The sequence below is a fragment of the Nannobrachium achirus genome (assembly GCF_963921795.1).
Source record: "Nannobrachium achirus genome assembly, chromosome: 5".
In the NCBI taxonomy this organism is placed as follows: domain Eukaryota; kingdom Metazoa; phylum Chordata; class Actinopteri; order Myctophiformes; family Myctophidae; genus Nannobrachium; species Nannobrachium achirus.
This window is the reverse complement of record NC_137814.1, coordinates 66,156,351-66,176,294: the sequence shown is the minus strand read 5'-3', so window position 1 is coordinate 66,176,294 and position 19,944 is coordinate 66,156,351. Positions and strand designations below refer to the sequence as shown.

General features: G+C 43.4%; 1 protein-coding gene across 1 annotated transcript; it reads right to left on the bottom strand.

The window, feature by feature from the left end:
• Positions 1-5,169: 5,169 nt before the first annotated feature.
• On the bottom strand, positions 5,170-6,615 carry LOC308285827 (ubiquinone biosynthesis monooxygenase COQ6, mitochondrial-like; the record flags this gene model as incomplete). Its single annotated transcript, XM_080726718.1, has 1 exon — positions 5,170-6,615. One exon carries the CDS (start codon positions 6,613-6,615, stop codon positions 5,170-5,172), a length of 1,446 nt encoding a protein of 481 aa, XP_080582844.1.
• Between the last annotated feature and the right edge of the window lie 13,329 nt (positions 6,616-19,944).

Below are 19,944 nucleotides of genomic sequence, written 5' to 3'. Positions count from 1 at the left end.
GAGAGAGAGGAGCCACAGGTTTCACAGCGCATCATTGTTTTGCTTCTGTTTTGTGTCTGAACGTGATTGAACGTTGAAGCGATGACTTTATACTTTTATGCGAAAAAGTGCGGGGATTGTGAAATCAAGCGATGCACGCATATTTTGCATATTTTCCGCGGAAATATGCGAAATATGCGGTGAATATGCGGGGATTGTGAAATCATGCGAGCCCCCGCATAATCAGCGGCATTTATTGATTATTGCGGGAAATTCTGCGATCGCATAATCGCGTTTTTCTGGAGGGTGTATGTAGTGTCCCTCCCGGTCTGATGATTGGATACTTTGAGGATTGGTCAAGCTTCACATGATAATTCTGCCCTCAGGTTTTATCTGTCCTGTACATGCAATAGTTCTCACCTACTGCATCCACAACTAATGCTACTATGAAAACCTTATTCAAATAACAATTCAGAATAGAGGTTTTATCTGTCTATCTATACATAGAAAGTATAGATCTAGAACACAGAATGTATAGATCTAGATCACATATTTCATAGCTCTAGAACACATAGAATAGAAATTCACCGCTTCACTTCGAACCGAGGTTTGATTTTTTACACATCTCTGCAGGTGTTCCCAATGTCTCGCTTATTTCTTGCCAGCTATTGTAGGCCATTTGCTGGTCTTTGTGATTTTTGAGTGTTGGGTTGTAGAGGTGTACATATCGCCTAAACTCCATGGACAAAACCTCCTCAAAAGGATTCATTTTTTAACCTTTTTCTTTTTTCTTTCCTCTTCTATCTGCCTCTATTCTATGCCTCTATTTCTATTTGTTTATGTTGTTGTTTTGTTGTATGTTTCAATATTCCTCTATCTATCTCTGTCGTTCCTCTGTGTATTGTCTCCCCCTGTCTCTCGCTCGCGCAGCTCTCTCTTTGTGTCTCTGAAACCAGGGGGCACATTGATTGGTCTAGACCGGTTCAGGTCGACCAATCAGTGAACGGGGTGAAGAGCCTGTCTGTCTGATAGTAAAAACAGAGAGATGTGTTGGGACTCGCGGTGGAAAGCTCTTCACCGCGAGGAATGGCGTAACGTTGTAGTTTCATGACTCAAAAAGACTCAAAAAGACTCCACCGTGGAGCCGACTTTGATAGAGGCTTAATGCTCTACTTTTCGTGGTGGTAGAGCATTTGACTGCAGATTAAGAGGTCCCCAGTTCAACTCTGGGTGCCCCCTCACACATTGTTCTGACATCCCACCATTAGACTGAAACTGGTGAATTCTATCTCTAAGGCCGGAATCACAAATACGCATGAGACTTCTTCTCCGTATCGTCTGTGAATGGGGGAGGGGGGCAGGGAGTCCAATGCATTTTCTATCTAAGTCACGTGGTTTCATGTCGTTGCCGTGTCTCTTGCTCAACCGAAGGCTGTCTTTTGGCCAAGAGACACGGCAACGACAAAATACCACGTAACCTTCGTTGACAATGACCTTCGTTGGACTTCCCCTCTTCCCCTCATTCTCAGACGATACGGACACGATAGCTGTCGCAACTTTCTGTAGTGCGCCTAACCAATGTGGGACTATTGAGATGAGATGTCAGACTTATGGGCAGTCCCCTCACACACATGATGTGACATGCATGTTTATCTCTGGACAGGATCTCAACACTCAAGAAAGAGTTATCGAAACGACAGAGCATGTACTCTAATGCTTTGCTTTTCGTGGGGGTATATAGCTCAGTGGTAGAGCATTTGACTGCAGATCAAGAGGTCCCCGCAACTCTGGGTGCCCCCTCACATATTGTTCTGACATCCCATTTGTCCGAAACTGGTGAATGCTAACCTGGAGAATTCTAACTCAAACCCTAACCAATGTAGGACTAATGAGATGTCAGACTTATGGGCAGTCCCCTCACGCCATGATGTGACATGCATGTTTATCTCTGGACAGAATTGAATCTTAACACACAAAGTTAGTTATCGAAACGATAGGGGGTGGACTCTACTGCTTTACTTTGTGTGGCGGTATAGCTCAGTGGTAGAGCATTTGACCGCAGATCAAGAGGTCCCCAGTTCAACTCTGGGTGCCCCCTTAAATCCAGTGTGCTGTCTCCAGGCTGGATAGAATTTTGCGCAATACTCAAAATTCATTTCATGAAAAATATATAGTTCAAATAGGTCTGTCCTAAAACATTCGACTGCAAAACAAGAGGCCCTCAGTACAACTCTTGGGACGTACAATTTTGTTTAACACTGTCTTATCTCTATGATATGTCATACATCGGGATGATGATATGTCATACATCGGGATGACTGGGGTTCATGGAAAATATACATTTTGTTATCAATAGGGGGTATATATAGCTCAGTGGTAGAGCATTTTTTTTTTTTTTTTTAAGATTTGTTTTTTTGGGCTTTTATGCCTTTATTGGACAGTACAGTAGACTGACAGGAAACAGGGGGAGAGATGGGGAGAGACATGCGGCAAAGGTCGTCCGGATCGGGAATCGAACTGGCGACGCCGCCAGGCATCAATGCCTATATGGTATACGCTTAGACCAGTAGGCCACCGGGCGCCCCAGTGGTAGAGAGCATTTAACTGCAGATCAAGAGGTCCCCAGTTCAACTCTGGGTGCCCCCTCACATGTTGGTCTGACATCCCATTAGTCCGAAACTGATGAATGCTAACCTGGTGAATTCTAACTCTAACCAATGTAGAGCTAAAGAGATGAGATGTCGGGCTTATGGGCAGCAGTGTTGATTTTGTTGACTAAAACCTATGACGAAAAATGGTTGTCGACTGTGTTTTTTTGTGACGAAAACAAAATAAAAACGAAATAAATACTAAGCTGTGATGACTAAAACTAAGACTAAATATATTGACAATTTCGTCAACAAAATAAAAACTAGACTGAAACGTTAGGGAGGGACTAGTGGAGAAGAGAGTCATTTTATGTTTGGTTGCTCTCTGGTCTTGTGTGCTGAAAATAGCAGATCTACAAGCTCACAATGCGTTGCGCGTTAGGGAGGGACTAGTGGAGAAGAGAGTCATTTTATGTTTGGTTGCTCTCAGGTCTTGCGTTCTGAAAATAGTAGATCTACAAGCTCACAGCGCTGCGACGCGTTGTGAGCTTGTAGATCTGCTATTTTCAGCACACAACCAAGTGTAAAATCACTCATTACGATGCCATCAAGGCCTGCCAAAATACGTTTCAGTTGACTAAATCAACTGTAGATTGAGTCGCCTAAAATCTTATGACAATTAGTCAACTAAAATTAGACTAAAACTAAAACTTTTCAGGAGACTAAATTGTGGCTAAAACTAAATGACATTTTATTAAAAAGACTATGACTAAAACTAAATCAAAATTTGCTGTCAAACACAACACTGATGGGCAGTCCCCTCACACACATGATGTGACATGCATGTTTCTGGACAGATCAGCTCAGTGGCCTTGTGGTCAGAGTCTGCCTTGAGACAGGGACACTGGGGTTCAGGGGCGTCACACCAAATTCTGGGCCCTGGGTACAAGGATTCACTGCGGGCCCCCCATGAATGTTAACTATTGAAAAATAGCAGATATACAAGCTCACAGCGTGGCACCGAGTGCCGCGCTGCAAGCTTGTAGATCTGCTATGAAAAATCGTGAAAATGTGTGCAAGAAACTTATGTTTCTATGTCAGTGCCAGTGGTGCTCAAACGTTTTCATGTGAAGGACCCCCAAGATGATATATGTATTTGGCCACAGCTAGACCCCATCTCAAAATATTTAGTTCCAGGGTCCCCTCCCCGGAAGCAAAATTTGAGTTACAAATGTTCGCTTAAGAAATACATATTCAAAGATTTGCGCACATTTTTATGACTTTTCAAAAATAGCAGATCTACAAGCTTGCAGCGTGGCACTCGGTGCCGCGCTGTGAGCTTGTATATCTGCTATTTTTCAATAGCTAAAGTTACTATAGGGCCCCTCCACCTTGGGCCCTGGTAACTCAGTCCCACTTTCCTACCCCTTGTGACGCCCCTGGCCTTGTGGTCAGAGTCTGCCTTGAGACAGGGACGCTGGGGTTTGAGCCCATGTCCGGCCATATCAAAGATTCAGAAAAACGACACCCAGTGTCTTCAACTAAGCATCAAGGGTTTGATTGGGGTCTCTTTATTTTGGTACTTATAGTATATTTTTATGCTAAAATGCTGCCCCCCACATTCCACCGCCACCCCACCTCCCTGACCTCACACTTCGACTATTCGAAAAAAGACGGTCTACAATGTGATGCGTTACGAGCTTGTAGATCTGCCATTTTGGAAAAAGCTTGACAATCTTTTGGAAAATGAGAGTTATTTTAATTTGGTATTAAAGTATATTTTGATGGCAACACTTTTGTACATTTCAGGCTCCAATTTAACCCTAATGCTGTGTATTGGTCAACACAACACCCCACAACTCCGACTTAAAGGACAACTCCCCCCTAAATCATGTCTAGGCTCATTATCCTACTTATATTGATCCCAAAATACTGTCCATGGGGTCTATTAGGCAGAAATGCCCCTGTAGTCCAGTTTCCCCAGCAGAACGCAGCAGCTGTCATAGCATAGAGTGGAGCCTATAAGCCTATCACTTTTACACTATTTATTGTGTTCAAAAGTGATTTTCTTTTCCATGAATGTGTTACTAGTTGTCATTACAAACTCATACATGGCTTGGTTGTCCCACACAAGCCACCGCAATCTCATAAATAATGTTTTGGGGTGAGCACAAGTGCCAATCAAAGTGACTGTACTGGCCAATCACAGGACATCTTTTCCGGGACTTGGCAAAACACATAAAAGCATAACATCTGTTTAGCAGAGGGTGATGGCTTGTGTGGGACAACGATGACATGGATGTGTTTGTAATCACAACTAGTACCACGTTCATGAAAAATAAAATCACTTTTGACCACAACAAGTGTAAAAGCGATAGGCTTATAGGCTCCACTCTATGCTATGAGAGCTGCTGGGTTCTGCTGGGGAAACAGGAGCATTTCTGCCTAATAGACTCCATGGACAGTCTTTTTGGATCATTATAAGTAGGAACATTAGCCCAGAAGTGATTTACACTTAATACACTTAATATGTGTTGTGTTTACAAGTCCCTATGATAACCTAAAAAGCCACAAGTCCAGTCATTCCAATACAGGACAAATATCACTTGCTTGCAAATGCCACGATCTGCTCTTTTAGGCGAGGAAGCATGTTGGTGGCCTGCAGACCAAAGGTGCGCAGGAGGACGGCGGGAGCAGCATCAGTGGAGTAGAGACATTTCATGAGGTCAACGGCAGCCATCATGGGGAGGTTGTGCCGCTGGCGTTCAGTTTCATACTCCAACAGGTGCTGCAAGGATCCCAGGTCTTTCCCCTTAAAGGCCGCTTGGCTCAGGACTCGCGCGAGGCAAGCCACGTCCCCAAAACCCAGGTTGGCTCCCTGACCGGCCAGGGGGTGCACGCGGTGGGCCGCATCCCCAATTAGTGCCACCCGGTGCCTTACGTATTCTGATGCATGGCCCATGCCCAGGGGGAACGCGACCCGACTCTTTGGACCAATGCCGGACACGCTGGGAGGAAGCTGGCGAGCTGAGCCGGCAGATGGCGTCAGGAGAGACCAGGCGTCGCGGAACAGGGAGCCAGCCGTCTCCATCAACTCGGACTGGTTCTCGTTACTCCAGAAGGCGGAGTTGACGGCATCCACGAAGCTCTCTTCGTCCAGTCGCAGCAGTTCTTGTGCGCGTCGGTGGCTGGTGGACCACACCAGAGAGCTCCGCGTCTCCGACAGCGGTAGCGCTGCTACGGGTCCCGTCGGGAGGAACCTCTGCCACGCAACATTGTTCTCTGTGGGCTCTGATAGGTGTAGCACAGCCACCACCGCTGACTGGTCATAATCCCACTTTACAGTGCGAATCCCCGACTCTCGTCTCACCTTCGAGTTTGGTCCATCGGCGCCGATCAGAAGCTTGGCTCGAAGCGTTTCACCGCCAGCCAGCGTCAACCGGACCCAAGGGATGGAGTCGGCCTCCTGGCAGGACGTTGTTGGCCAAGCGCACTTCACCACCTCGGAGCCGTACTTGACGCTCACGTTATCAGGGGGAAGACTGTCCAGCCGTTTGGTGAGGGAAGCCACAATGACGTCGTTCTCCACGATGTATGCCATGTCGTCCTGTGGGTTGTCCTTGTCAAATGTGATCAGAGCATCGGAGCAGGCGTCCCAAACCTGCATCCTCTGATAGGGCTTGTACCTCAGGTTTGTGATATGATCCCACGCTCCGAGGCCACTGAGGAGGGTGGCAGAGCCGGGGCTGATAGAACTAACTCTGGCGCCGTAGTTTTCAGGGACGCCGTCCATCACTGTCTTGTTGCCTGCGTCCAGCAGCAAAACCTTCTTCCCCTCCAAATTGGGATCCATGCCTAAACAACAAGCCATGGCGGTCCCCACCATCCCTCCCCCGGATATAACGACGTCATAGTCATTGTTCTGGTCATTAGGTGTGCCGACTAATCCTCGACTAATGATTTTTACAGTCGATGAGTGCTTCGCTGCAGTGATGCAACACCGGCTAAATCCATTCAGAGCCAGCATCGCTTTTGTGAGACTATGCATTGTACTTTGACTACTGCACAACCGACTGTTAACTGAAATGTCTCCCCTTGAAATATGTCATAATTATTATAACTAGAAATACTGTTCCTACGAAACAGTGTGGGCTTGCATGTAACACCATGTATGGGCACAAAGATCTACCCTTTGGCAGCACCTCATTGGCTAAGGGCCCTACCTTTGTACTGTCGGTACAAAGGCAGTGTCTTACGTCATTTTGAGGAGAACTTGACTGATGGATTACGTCATTTGGAGGAGAACTTGACTGATAGATAAATAATGAAGATAACATACGTTTGCTCGCTTTCAGCGAGCCCACAATGACTTATAATCCAGCCATGTTTGTTGACATTCACCTTGTGAAACATTTAAATGTAGTACCCAAGTCCCTATAATCTGGCACTAATGGTTGCAGACAGTTAAGTTCAGAGGTGTGCTCAAACAAACGTGTCTGTTGAGTTGAAAAGATTATACATTACATTTACATTCTGATACTTCAGTCCTACATTTCAGCATACAGTCAATACATAAATAATCAAACTTAAACAAGTGATACATCTACATGTAGCTCTGAGCCTGGTTGTTTTAATCTGGGACAAGACCCACCGCTGAGAGGAGCGGTTTGGACCGAGATTGCTGTCTGGTTCACTCTCTGGTCTGATTAGCTTTTCGGGGCAGTTTATATACACTGCTGCAGGGGTGTCGTGTCATAACCCTGACCTCATCAAACCATATATGGAGCGTGCTTATCTCCTTGTATGGGCCATTCTGTCCCTGACATCAGTGTGGTGATGTCGGCCTTTGCGTACTTTCTATAACTTGTGTGACAGGTTGGGATCTTTGGAGTCCTGACAAGTGGATGTAAGTAAGTAAGTAAGTAAGTAAGTAAGTAAGTAAGTACATTTTATTTATATAGCACTTCTCACAGAGAAAGACTCACAAAGTGCTTGACATACAATACAAATACAACGATGAAAGTAACTGTACAATAAAACTAAAAAACAACAGACATTGGTGGTCTCTTTTGAATATTTAGTTGATCAATATGGAATTTCTAGAAATCACTTTCATCGATATTTGCAAGTGAGGAGCTACCTAAAAGATCAGAACTCTTGGAAACCTTCACCCTCTCCTGAGATATATAATAAAATCACATCAAAGAAATGATTATAGAAATACAATTGGACAACTTTATCAAATATTTCAGGAAATTAAAACTGAAGATTTAGTCTATATTAAAACACCTTTTAAGCCGCGGCAGAACCCCCTGAACCCCGGTACTGCCGTGCAATCAGCGTTTTATTTATAAACATATTTTAAAAAACAAACACACCAAATGATAAACAACGCGCGCGGGTCGTTCAGTGTATTTCTGCCGTTCATTTGCATGGAGCGAGATGGGGTAATCCGCGAGAAAAAACAGCGTTCGAAAGTACATTACGTCCTCGTCGCACGCACATCGATCTAATTCCATGTATTCCACTCATTCCGAAGCCTTGATTTCGCCTGTCGTCTGGTCGAAAAAGACGAGGGGATGGGCTAAACCAGGCTGCAGCACACACAGTGAAGGGGAACGTAATGGCCGCTCGTGGAGCCAGTGGCAGAGCCAGCCGATGACGTCATCACGTTTCTGACGTGATCCGATTGCACAACGTCTCTTAAAGAGACAGAGCACGACCTGCGACTGTATTTTTCAAAAAATTATGATTAATTTCATAAATTACGGGGAAGTACGGGAATAGACGATTGGCTGATGGGACCCAGTAGGAAGTCCGAGGGAGTGCGGCCAGGCTTAGAAGGTAAGGATAAGTGGGATAAAGAACTGAGAATTACTATAAATGGGAATGAGTGGAATCAGAGTTTCAAAGACATTTTTAACTTCTTAAGATCACCTTTTTGGCAGGAATATGCCTGGAAAATCAATATAAGGTACTTCCAAACACCTCTGTCAATATCTAAGTACCACTCAAACTCTGGTTGCTGGAGGGAATGTGGGGAGAGCTATGCGGATCACACCCATATTTTTCTCACATGTCCCAAAATACAAACTTTCTGGTCAAGAGTGATACAAATAATAGAACAAATATGTGGGAGAGTTTTAAATTTACAAAACCACAATATACTTCTGGGAACACGTCCCCAAAGTCTGCAGAGCAGAGATCTATATCTCTTTTGGATTTTGAGAATTACAGCACTCAAACAAATATCAAGGGGTTGGAAAAGTTTGGAACCTCCCAGGGTGGATATATGGTTGGGAAAAATGGAGGACATGTACTCTATGGAGAAGGTGACATATAAAATAAATGGTAAGGAAAATGTATTTGAAAAAAGGTGGGCCTCTTATCTTTTAAATAAGGATAACATGCCCACCTAGCCCTCCCTTTTTGTTCTGTTCATTTTATCTTTATTTTTGTTCAAACCAAAAGTAGTTCACACACAAACATCAAACAAAAAATCCTCTTTAATTTAATTTAATTTATTTTTTTATTTTTTATTTTTTTATGTATTTGATCTTTGTGTAGTGTTTTGTCTTGTTATGTAGGTGGTGGGTTTTCTACACGTGTTAAAAAAAAAAAAAAAGAAAAAAAATGGGTCAAAATGTCCACAAGGGACACAACATGTAAAAAAAGAAATATATATGATGAAAATGTACACATGTTGATTGACCAAATAAAGTATTACAAAAAAACAAAACAACAGACATAATACATAGAGGACAAAATCAAAATCAAAATTCAGCAAAAGCATTCCTGAACAGAAGGGTTTTTAGTTGGTTCTTAAAAATACCTACAGACCTTGCAGATCTCAGGTCCTGCGGAAGGGCATTCCAGAGACTAGGAGCAACAGCCTGGAAGGCTCTGTCACCTTTAGTGACATAGGTTGTCTGAGGGACGGTCAGTAGACCTTGGTTTGCTGACCTCAGGGTCCTAGTGGGCTCATACCATTTAAGCAGGTCAGTTAAATATGCTGGTGCTTGGCCATGCAGAGCTCTATGTTATTACCAGGTCCTTGAAACGAATCCTGAAAACAACAGGAAGCCAGTGCAGGGAGGCTAGGACTGGGGTTGTGTGACATCTACGACTGGACCTGGTTAACAGTCTGGCTGCAGCATTTTGGATTAATTGAAGACGCTCTATGGATGATTTGCTGAGGTGAAAAGTGAGTTGCAGTAGTCCAGACGAGAGGATACGAAGGCTTTCAGTTACCCTGCAAATTCTGACAAGGTGCTGTTGGCGAAAAGCATAATAACAGTCTTCCCATCACTGGCGATCAAGATAGGCGAAAAGAATGAAGGATTTGTAAGTGCATACAGATGTATTTCAGTAAAATACAATTTGCATTGTAATATATATATATATATATATATATATATATATATATATATATATATATATATATATATATACATATAGGGATACTCCACTGCCCGCACATTTTACAGTGGGCTGCAGTCATGAAGTTAAATCGCCGTAGAATGGAGGGTAATGGTACAACTTTCCCACATAGTTTTCATGTTGTCCCACCTGTCTATGATATGAGTTTGTATTAAGGTGAGAATAGGATATGACTCTGGTGGCGTTATCCTTAACCCTAGGATGCATGAGTGGGGTCAAAAATGACCCCAGGGGTTGTTATTCTTCAATATCTTTAAAATTAAAAGTTTAAATATTTTATTATTCCAGGTATTCCTCATAAAACATGTTTGTGACGTCTACAACGAATGCTCCGCTGACGTCCGCGATGGCGATGGGTGCTTCGACGCAGCCGTGTGGGAGGAGCAGGCCTTCCTGGCCCACGGCTCGCTGCTGGCCAGGAGCTGCCAGGCGGCCGTGGTGCTGGCCGGTCACAGCCCCGAGCCTCAGAGACTCGCCCACCACTACGGAAAACACCTCTCCCTGGGCCTGCAGCTCGGCGCCAAGCTGCGGACGCCGCGGCCGCCGCGGCCGCCGCTCTCCTTCCACTCCTCGGACGGCGTGCGCTCCTCGGCCGTGGATCTGTGCCGTCACCACGCCGACCAGGCTCTGGAGGCCGTGCGGTCGTTCCCTCCGTCGGAGGCGCGCTCTATCCTGGAGGAGATGGCCGCCGCCGTCACCTGTGGTCTGGAGCAGAGGTTCTACGACGGAAACAACGAATGTTCAACAAGGATGAAGGTTGACAATTTATTGAAGATCTCAGCAGAGAGAAACGGCATCCAGCATCAGAACCCTGGCCTCCATGGCTAGAGCTTTGGTCCTGTGGGGCAGAAGACCTCGCAAAGTGTCATATGGGACACCTCTTATACACCAAGATGCTCTCCCTAGATGGAGATACATATGAAGGGGTCATGCTCAAGCTACCTCAACCCTATGTTCCCTCAGCCTTATGTTCCCTCAGCCCTATGTTCCCTCATCCCAAAATAGGACCTTATGTTCCCTCAGCCCTATGTTCCCTCAGACCAAAAATAGACCCTATGTTCCCTCAGCCCTATGTTCCCTCAGCCCTATGTTCCCTCAACCCAAAATAGACGGTGCCATGGCATTGGTCCGACATCTCATTGTTCTGACGCCCCATTCGTCCGATGCTGGTGAATGCTAACCTGCCGACGCTGTTGAATGCTAACCTGGTGAATGCTAACCTGTGAATTCTGACCTGACAACACTGGTGAATGCTAACCTTTTGAAGGCTGGCGAATGCTGACCTGCCGATGCTGGTGAATGCTAACCTGGTGAATGTTAACCTGGAGAATGCTAACCTGATGATACTGGTGAATGCTAACCTGGTTAATTACGACCGTAGGTCGCAGTTTACTTACACTCTCATACTATCCAAACCTCCACCGGTCTGTCTGTCCCTCCGTCACATCACTCGTCACACGTCACACTTTCCCCCTACTCATATCTCCACCACCGTTGCCCCGATCCATGCCAAAATTTCCACACAAACTCTTTGCCTGCCAAACTACAACCTCCAAGGACCCCCGGAGCTCCAGGGACCCCCAGAGATCTGCCATGGCACTGTCTATTTTGGGCTGAGGGAACATAGGGCTGAGGGAACATAGGGTCTATTTTTGGGTTGAGGGAACATAGGGCTGAGGGAACATAGGGTCTATTTTGGAATTGAGGGAACATAGGGCTGAGGGAACATAGGGTCTATTTTGGAATTGAGGGAACATAGGGCTGGGGGAAACATAGGGTTGAGGGAACATAGGGTATAATAAATTGTTAGGGAGTGAGGGAACATAGGGCTGAGGGAACATAGGGCTGAGGGAACATAAGGCTGAGGGAACATAGGGTTGAGGTAGCTTGAGCATGACCCCGGGGAGCCACGGTGATGTCATGACATACTTTTTATTTTAGTTTTTTCTATGAATTTGGTACACAGAATGAGAGACCTGCTCTGCCGGACACATTGCGAAAAAAAAAAATGGGCATTTTGTATATTCACTGTCCCATCGACAATTATTAAAAAGAGAAAATAAATCTGCTTTAAGTAGCATGTGAGGGGTCAAACTAGGGGTTCTTCATGATTCTGAATCCATTGCAAGCATCTGTTTTGCATGAAAACATTCCTTGGGCTAGATTTCAGCCCCACAAAACAAGTCATCAAAAAAAAGTGATGACTCATCACTTTTAACAGTTTTGTGAGGCTGAAATCTAGCCCAAGGAATGTTTTTCATGCAAAACAAATACTTGCAATGGTTTAAGAATCATGAAGAATCCCTAGTTTGCTTACTTAAAGCAGATGTATTCTTTTTTCTATATATATTTTTTTCTTTTCCTGTATAGTGGGACAGTGAATATACAAAAGGCCATAACTTTTTTCGTAATGTTTCCGGCAGAGCAGGCCTCTCGTTCTGTGTACCTTAATGACCAAATGAATAGAAAAAAAAAAAAAAAAAAAGTATGTCATGACATCACAGGTAAAACCCAATTCTCTGAGCTTTTGGGCCTGTGGCTCCTCGACTATTGCGAGTCTTGCTATTTCTGTCTTGGATGGGGCTCCCCCACCAAGGTAAATTAAAAGGAGGTATACAGTCATCTGTGTCATTTACGCTGAATTCCACACCTGGGTGGCAGTGTTGTAGAAGGAGAATTTACCCATATTTGTCTTATGGGTTTGTATTTTTAGATCTTTGTTTTTGCTCCCTCTCTGGTGTTGTGGCTGAAGGTGTTGCTAACTATAACCAGTAAGACTCCCTAATCGGGAGATAAGCGACCGTCAGGTGGCAGATATGGGACAGATCCATGTTGATGACATGAGTGTAGACATACTGTGTACCGATTTGAGTGATTTTAGGGCAAAAATTGTAGGAGCAGTGTCCAAAAATGTGTTTTGCAAGAATCCGCCACATGGTGGCGGTAGAAGAGGGCCATGTGAGAAATGAGGGGTGGGGTCTCCGCGCCGCCGAGGTGGACGAATAGGTACCGGCCCCGGCTCGAGAGACAGCCGCTGGCCGCCGCGTCCACGTCCATGGACGCGACCGTGGACGCGTCCATGGACGCGGCCGCGAAAAAAACGTCCGTGGACGCGAGGCCGCGTCCACGGACGCAAACGGCCGGCCGTCCCGGCCGTGGACGCGACCGTGGACGCGGCCGTGGACGCAGATGGCCGGGGACGCGGCCGTGGACGAGGCCGCGGCCGTGGACGCAAACGGCCGGCCGTGGACGCAAACGGCCGGCCGTGGACGGGTCCATGGACGAGGCCGCGAAAAAAAGGCAGCGAAAAAGAAAAAAAAAGGTGTCTATTGTATGTATTTTTTGATGGAGAATTCAAATATGACCTTCTTTTTTGCATAGGACAACTCTAACCTGCATCAATTGGTATTTTATAATTGCCAATTGTACCCTATCCATCTAAAAAACAAATTGGATGTCTATTGTATGTATTTTTTGATGGAGAATTCAAATATTACCTTCTTTTTGGGATAGGACAACTCTAACCTGCATCAATTGGTATTTTATAATTGCCAATTGTACCCTATCCATCTCAAAAACAAATTGGATGTCTATTGTATGTATTTTTTGATGGGGAATTCAAATGTTACCTTCTTTTTTAGATATGACAACTCTGACCTGCATCAATTGGTGCATCAACCTACTTACTATCTATCTATCTATCTATCTATCTATCTATCTATCTATCTATCTATCTATCTATCTATCTATCCATCTATCCATCTATCTATCCATCTATTTATTTATACTTCACCTTTAGTCCAGAAGAGAGTTCAGCCTCAGGAACTTGCACACATGGAACTGTGTCATGACTGTGTCATGGAGCTAAAACAGAGCCATGTTAAATACTCACAATGACTCTGATGGACCAATCAGGGTGGTGGTGGGGGGAGGGATCAACAATAGACAGAAACTGGATAATGCTTTGTTAACTGTCCCACCTAAGTCCCTGCTAGTCTGAACAAACATCACCTTCCCTCTCATAACACTACTACTACTACATTTATATAAAGCTGCTCTTGCATTTGAATTCAAGTCTGACACAAGTTAAGGTTAACTTAGGTAGTATTTCATTTTGCTGGCTTTTAGGGTCTGTGTGAGTGTGTAGGCTCACAAATTATTATAATATAAAAGTGACTCTGAGATCTATCCATCCATCCATCCATCCATCCATCCATCCATCCATTTATTTATACTTACTGTTTACATTTTCTATAAATATTTATTTCTATATAAAACTCAGTTGTGTGGAGTTATTGTGTGCCTTTTCTTGTTTTCTTGTTGCTAAAGAGTCCATTTGTTCACTAGACATTAAGTCAAGGTTACTATTTTGAGTTGAAGCTAAGTGTTTTATTGCTTTGTGGTTTAACATGATTTAAAAGGCAAATTCATTGTTATGGTTACTTTAGAAGACTGCTTTTGCATTCATGAGTTAAGAGAGCCAAGCTAATTCAAAGAGTTAGGTTAAAGGAACACAAAACATGACCTAACTCACAGCTGCCATTGGACAGACAGTTACAACATACTCTTATCTTTCACAGAACAGACAATTATCATTTATTATCTATTTGAGACTATGTAGCTGCTCTAGGGGAAATAGAGCATTATATCAGCCTATTCAATTGATAATGACCAATGGGTGCCAGTTTCTAAGTAGTTAAAGCATATTAACATAACAATATATGTGGCCTATACATGGACATTGCCCAATCAACTCGTAATCTACAGAAATGTCCACCACATCACACAGTATAAAACCTAGTAGGCTTAGTGGATTACCTATGTTAAATCATGTCAGGTTAGTTTGGTTCAAGATTCAAGTATAATAATTTATGAGACAAAAATGTAAACAGCACAAATGTACAATCACATCTAGGCTAGAATGATAACATAAAGTCCTGACTACTCCTTGTTATTGTGGTCCTAAATACTACAATGATTAGTTTGGATGCATTGCTTCTATCATGTCCAATTAAAAATAAATACATTACATACATACAGAAATCTGCCTTCTCCTGTATTGTATTAGTGACATTCATTATAAATAGTAAAATAACAGGACAGAGCAAAAAAGGCCTCTGTTGTGTCTTTATCTGATCACATGCAATCAGACACTCACACTGCACAGCAATACTTTATTACAGGCTCAAGGCCCACAGGGTAAGAAGACCATACATTACAAAGATAATAATTAAAAAAACAACAACAGAGTACATTCTCCAAGCCCCACCGGAGCTAAAGAGGCACTCATGCCAGTGGCCTCTAACGGTAGACGTGTACCTGACAGAGTTTTCCCCACATTGGTTACAGATATAAGGTTTCTCTCCGGTGTGAATTTGTTGGTGTATTTTGATATGTTCCAGTCTAGGAAAGCTCTTTCCACACTGGTCACAGCAATAAGGTTTTTTTCCAGTGTGATTTTTCTGGTGTGCTTTGAGATGATGCATATCACTGAACCTTTTCTCACACTGGACACAGCAGTATATGGCTTCTCACCAGTGTGGATTTTCAGGTGTCTTTTCAGAGCCGTCTTCAGAGTGAACCTTTTCCCACATTGGTGACAGCAGTAAGGTCTCTCTCAAGTGTGAATCTTCTTGTGTTGTACGAGGCTAGATTTTACAGTGAAACGTTTGCCACAGTGTTCACAGCAGTAAGGCTTTTCTTCGGTGTGAAATCTCTGGTGTACTTTCAGAGCAGCCGTTAAACTGAACTTTTCCCCACATTGGACACAGCCGTACGGTTTCTCTCCTGTGTGAATTCGTTCATGTATTTTGAGATAAGACAATCGAGTAAAGCTTTTCCCACACTGGTCACAGCAATAGGGCTTCTCTCTAGTGTGAATTCTCAGGTGTTCTCTTAAAATCCCCTTTTGAACAAATCTTTTCCCACACTGGTCACAACAATCTCTCCAGTATGTGAACGCTTATGATCTTTTAATTGTCCAGACGAGCAAAATACTTCCCACATTGTTCACAGCTGAATGGCTTCACTCCGGTATGAATTCTCTGGTCTACTTTGAGATAATAAATTGAGCTGAAGGCTTTTTCCACATTGGTCACAACAGCACTGTCTTGGTTTAACTGAGGACAGCACAGGACAGGGAGAGAAAACACACACCTGATAAGAGCCAGATTCACACATTGATCAGCATTTAAGTAACATCATCATTATTATTGTTGTTGAGTCTGAAAAGAACAATACAATGTGATAGATCTTTACACATCTGACCCATAACATTATTAGCAATTCACATGGTTACTATAATAGGTGAGTCTTCTAGCTTTTAAAAAAAATAATATTTCATTAATTCTTTCTCTTACTAAGTGGAACATCCCACTTCTTAATTGTATATTATTTGGAAAGGGTTGAGTAGCAAAATGTTTGCCATAAATTCAATGCTGAGTTGCATTTGTTTTTCTACATTTCCCCTTCAATGTATTATTACAATGTATTTACTATTTCTTACTTAGGTCTACTTAACTTTGTATTTTTACATTATTATATTGATCAACATTAACACATAGTGTGCGTTAGGTTAGGTTAGTTGCAGAGTGTCCACAACTGTCCAGAATACACTGTACATCATTTCAAGACTCCAGACTTCAAGTGAAGATGAAATCTCTAGACGGCACCAGCGGCAATTCTGATGAACAGGTGGAACCCAAAGACCATCAAGATCTCTGTAAGACACAGACTGAGTAAGTCTCCAGATGAACTCACACACATCAAAGTGTTTAAACATTACTTTTATCATTCATGACATAATATCATGTTACTGTTACCTACATGCCTTTATATGGGGAGAACCAAGCAACAACTTTGACCCAGTGATGATTTTGCTTTTAATAGAAAGGAATCCCGTACATTGTTGTATGTTAAATTACTTTCTGATCTGTTTGTGTTCATTATAACAGCCACAGGAAAGATACATTGTTTCAGATTGTTCCAGAGACTGATGACAGACCCTGGATGTAGCTCTGTCAGGTACACGTCTACCATTAGTGGACACTGGCATGAGTGGCATGAGTGCCTATTTAGCTCCGGTGGGGCTCGGTGAATGTACTCTCTGTTGTTGTTTTTTTAAATTATTATCTTTGTAATGTATTGTCTTCTTACCCTGTGGGCCTTGAGCCTGTAATAAAGTTTATATATTGCTGTGCAGTGTGAGTGTCTGATTGCATGTGATCAGATAAAGACACAACAGAGGCCTTTTTTGCTCTGTCCTGTTATTTTACTATTTATAATGAATGTCACTAATACAATACAGGAGAAGGCAGATTTCTGTATGTATGTAATGTATTTCTTTTTAATTGGACATGATAGAAGCAATGCATCCAAACTAATCATTGTAGTATTTAGGACCACAATAACAAGGAGTAGTCAGGACTTTATGTTATCATTCTAGCCTAGATGTGATTGTACATTTGTGCACATTTGTGTTACATTTTTGTCTCATAAATTATTATACTTGAACCTTGAACCAAACTAACCTGACATGATTTAACATAGGTAATCCACTAAGCCTACTAGGTTTTATACTGTGTGATGTGGTGGACATTTCTGTAGATTACGAGTTGATTGGGCAATATCCATGTCTAGGCCACATATATTGTTATGTTAATATGCTTTAACTACTTAGAAACTGGCACCCATTGGTCATTATCAATTGAATAGGCTGATATAATGCTCTATTTCCCCTAGAGCAGCTACATAGTCTCAAATAGATAAAATAAATGATAATTGTCTGTTCTGTGAAAGATAAGAGTATGTTGTAACTGTCTGTCCAATGGCAGCTGTGAGTTAGGTCATGTTTTGTGTTCCTTTAACCTAACTCTTTGAATTAGCTTGGCTCTCTTAACTCATGAATGCAAAAGCAGTCTTCTAAAGTAACCATAACAATGAATTTGCCTTTTAAATCATGTTAAACCACAAAGCAATAAAACACTTAGCTTCAACTCAAAATAGTAACCTTGACTTAATGTCTAGTGAACAAATGGACTCTTTAGCAACAAGAAAGGGCACACAATAACTCCACACAACTGAGTTTTATATAGAAATAAATATTTATAGAAAATGTAAACAGTAAGTATAAATAAATAGATGGATGGATGGATGGATGGATGGATGGATAGATCTCAGAGTCACTTAATGACAATTATAATAATGTGTGAGCCTACACACTCACACAGACCCTAAAAGCCAGCGAAATGAAATACTACCTAAGTTAACCTTAACTTGTGTCAGACTTGAATTCAAATGCAAGAGCAGCTTTATATAAATGTAGTAGTAGTAGTGTTATGAGAAGGAAGGTGATGTTTGTTCAGACTAGCAGGGACTTAGGTGGGACAGTTAACAAAGCATTATCCAGTTTCTGTCTATTGTTGATCCCTCCCCCCACCACCACCCTGATTGGTCCATCAGAGTCATTGTGAGTATTTAACATAGCTCTGTTTTAGCTCCATGACACAGTCATGACACAGTTCCATGTGTGCAAGTTCCTGAGGCTGAACTCTCTTCTGGACTAAAGGTGAAGTATAGATAGATAGATAGATAGATAGATAGATAGATAGATAGTCAGTCACTTATAGACAATTATAATAATTTGTGAGCCTACACACTCACACACAGACCCTAAAAGCCAGCAAAATGAAATACTACCTAAGTTAACCTTAACTTGTGTCAGACTTGAATTCAAATGCAAGAACAGCTTTATATAAATGTAGATAGATAGATAGATAGACAGATAGATAGATAGTAAGTAGGTTGATGCACCAATTGATTTAGGTTAGAGTTGTCATATCTAAAAAAGAAGGTAACATTTGAATTCCCCATCAAAAAATACATACAATAGACATCCAATTTGTTTTTGAGATGGATAGGGTACAATTGGCAATTATAAAATACCAATTGATGCAGGTTAGAGTTGTCCTATCCCAAAAAGAAATTAATATTTGAATTCTCCATCAAAAAATACATACAATAGACATCCAATTTGTTTTTTAGATGGATAGGGTACAATTGGCAATTATAAAATACCAATTGATGCAGGTTAGAGTTGTCCTATGCAAAAAAGAAGGTCATATTTGAAATCTCCATCAAAAAATACATACAATAGACACCTTTTTTTTTCTTTTTCGCTGCCTTTTTTTCGCGGCCTCGTCCATGGACCCGTCCACGGCCGGCCGTTTGCGTCCACGGCCGGCCGTTTGCGTCCACGGCCGCGTCCCCGGCCGTCTGCGTCCACGGCCGCGTCCACGGTCGCGTCCACGGCCGGGACGGCCGGCCGTTTGCGTCCGTGGACGCGGCCTCGCGTCCACGGACGTTTTTTTCGCGGCCGCGTCCATGGACGCGTCCACGGCCGCGTCCATGGACGTGGACGCGGCGGCCAACGGCTCTTGCTGGATTTTAGGGCAAAAATTGTAGGAGCAGTGTCCAAAAATGTGTTTTGCAAGAATCCGCCACATGGTGGCGGTAGAAGAGGGCCATGTGAGAAATGAGGGGTGGGGTCTCCGCGCCGCCGAGGTGGACGAATAGGTACCGGCCCCGGCTCTCCCGGTCGCTCCTAGCCCGAGTTACGGCATTTTATGTGCGCTGCAGTGGCAGGGGGTCCTCCACTGGGGGCGCGCTGCAGTGGCAGGGGGTCCTCCACTGGGGGCGCCACCACTTTTGCATCCGTTCTGGAGCACCAGGAGTCGGTGGTCCCCGGGAATTCCCCGTGAGCAGCCCCGTTGGGGTGGTCATTTGGTCATTTTTGCACATTTGGACATTTTTTACATCTGGGGGTCCCCCAGGGACCTGGGGGTCCCTGGAGCTCCGGGTCCTTGGAGGTTGTAGTTTGGCAGCCAAGGAGCGTGTGTGCAAAATTTGGCATGGATCGGGGCAACGGTTGCGGAGATAT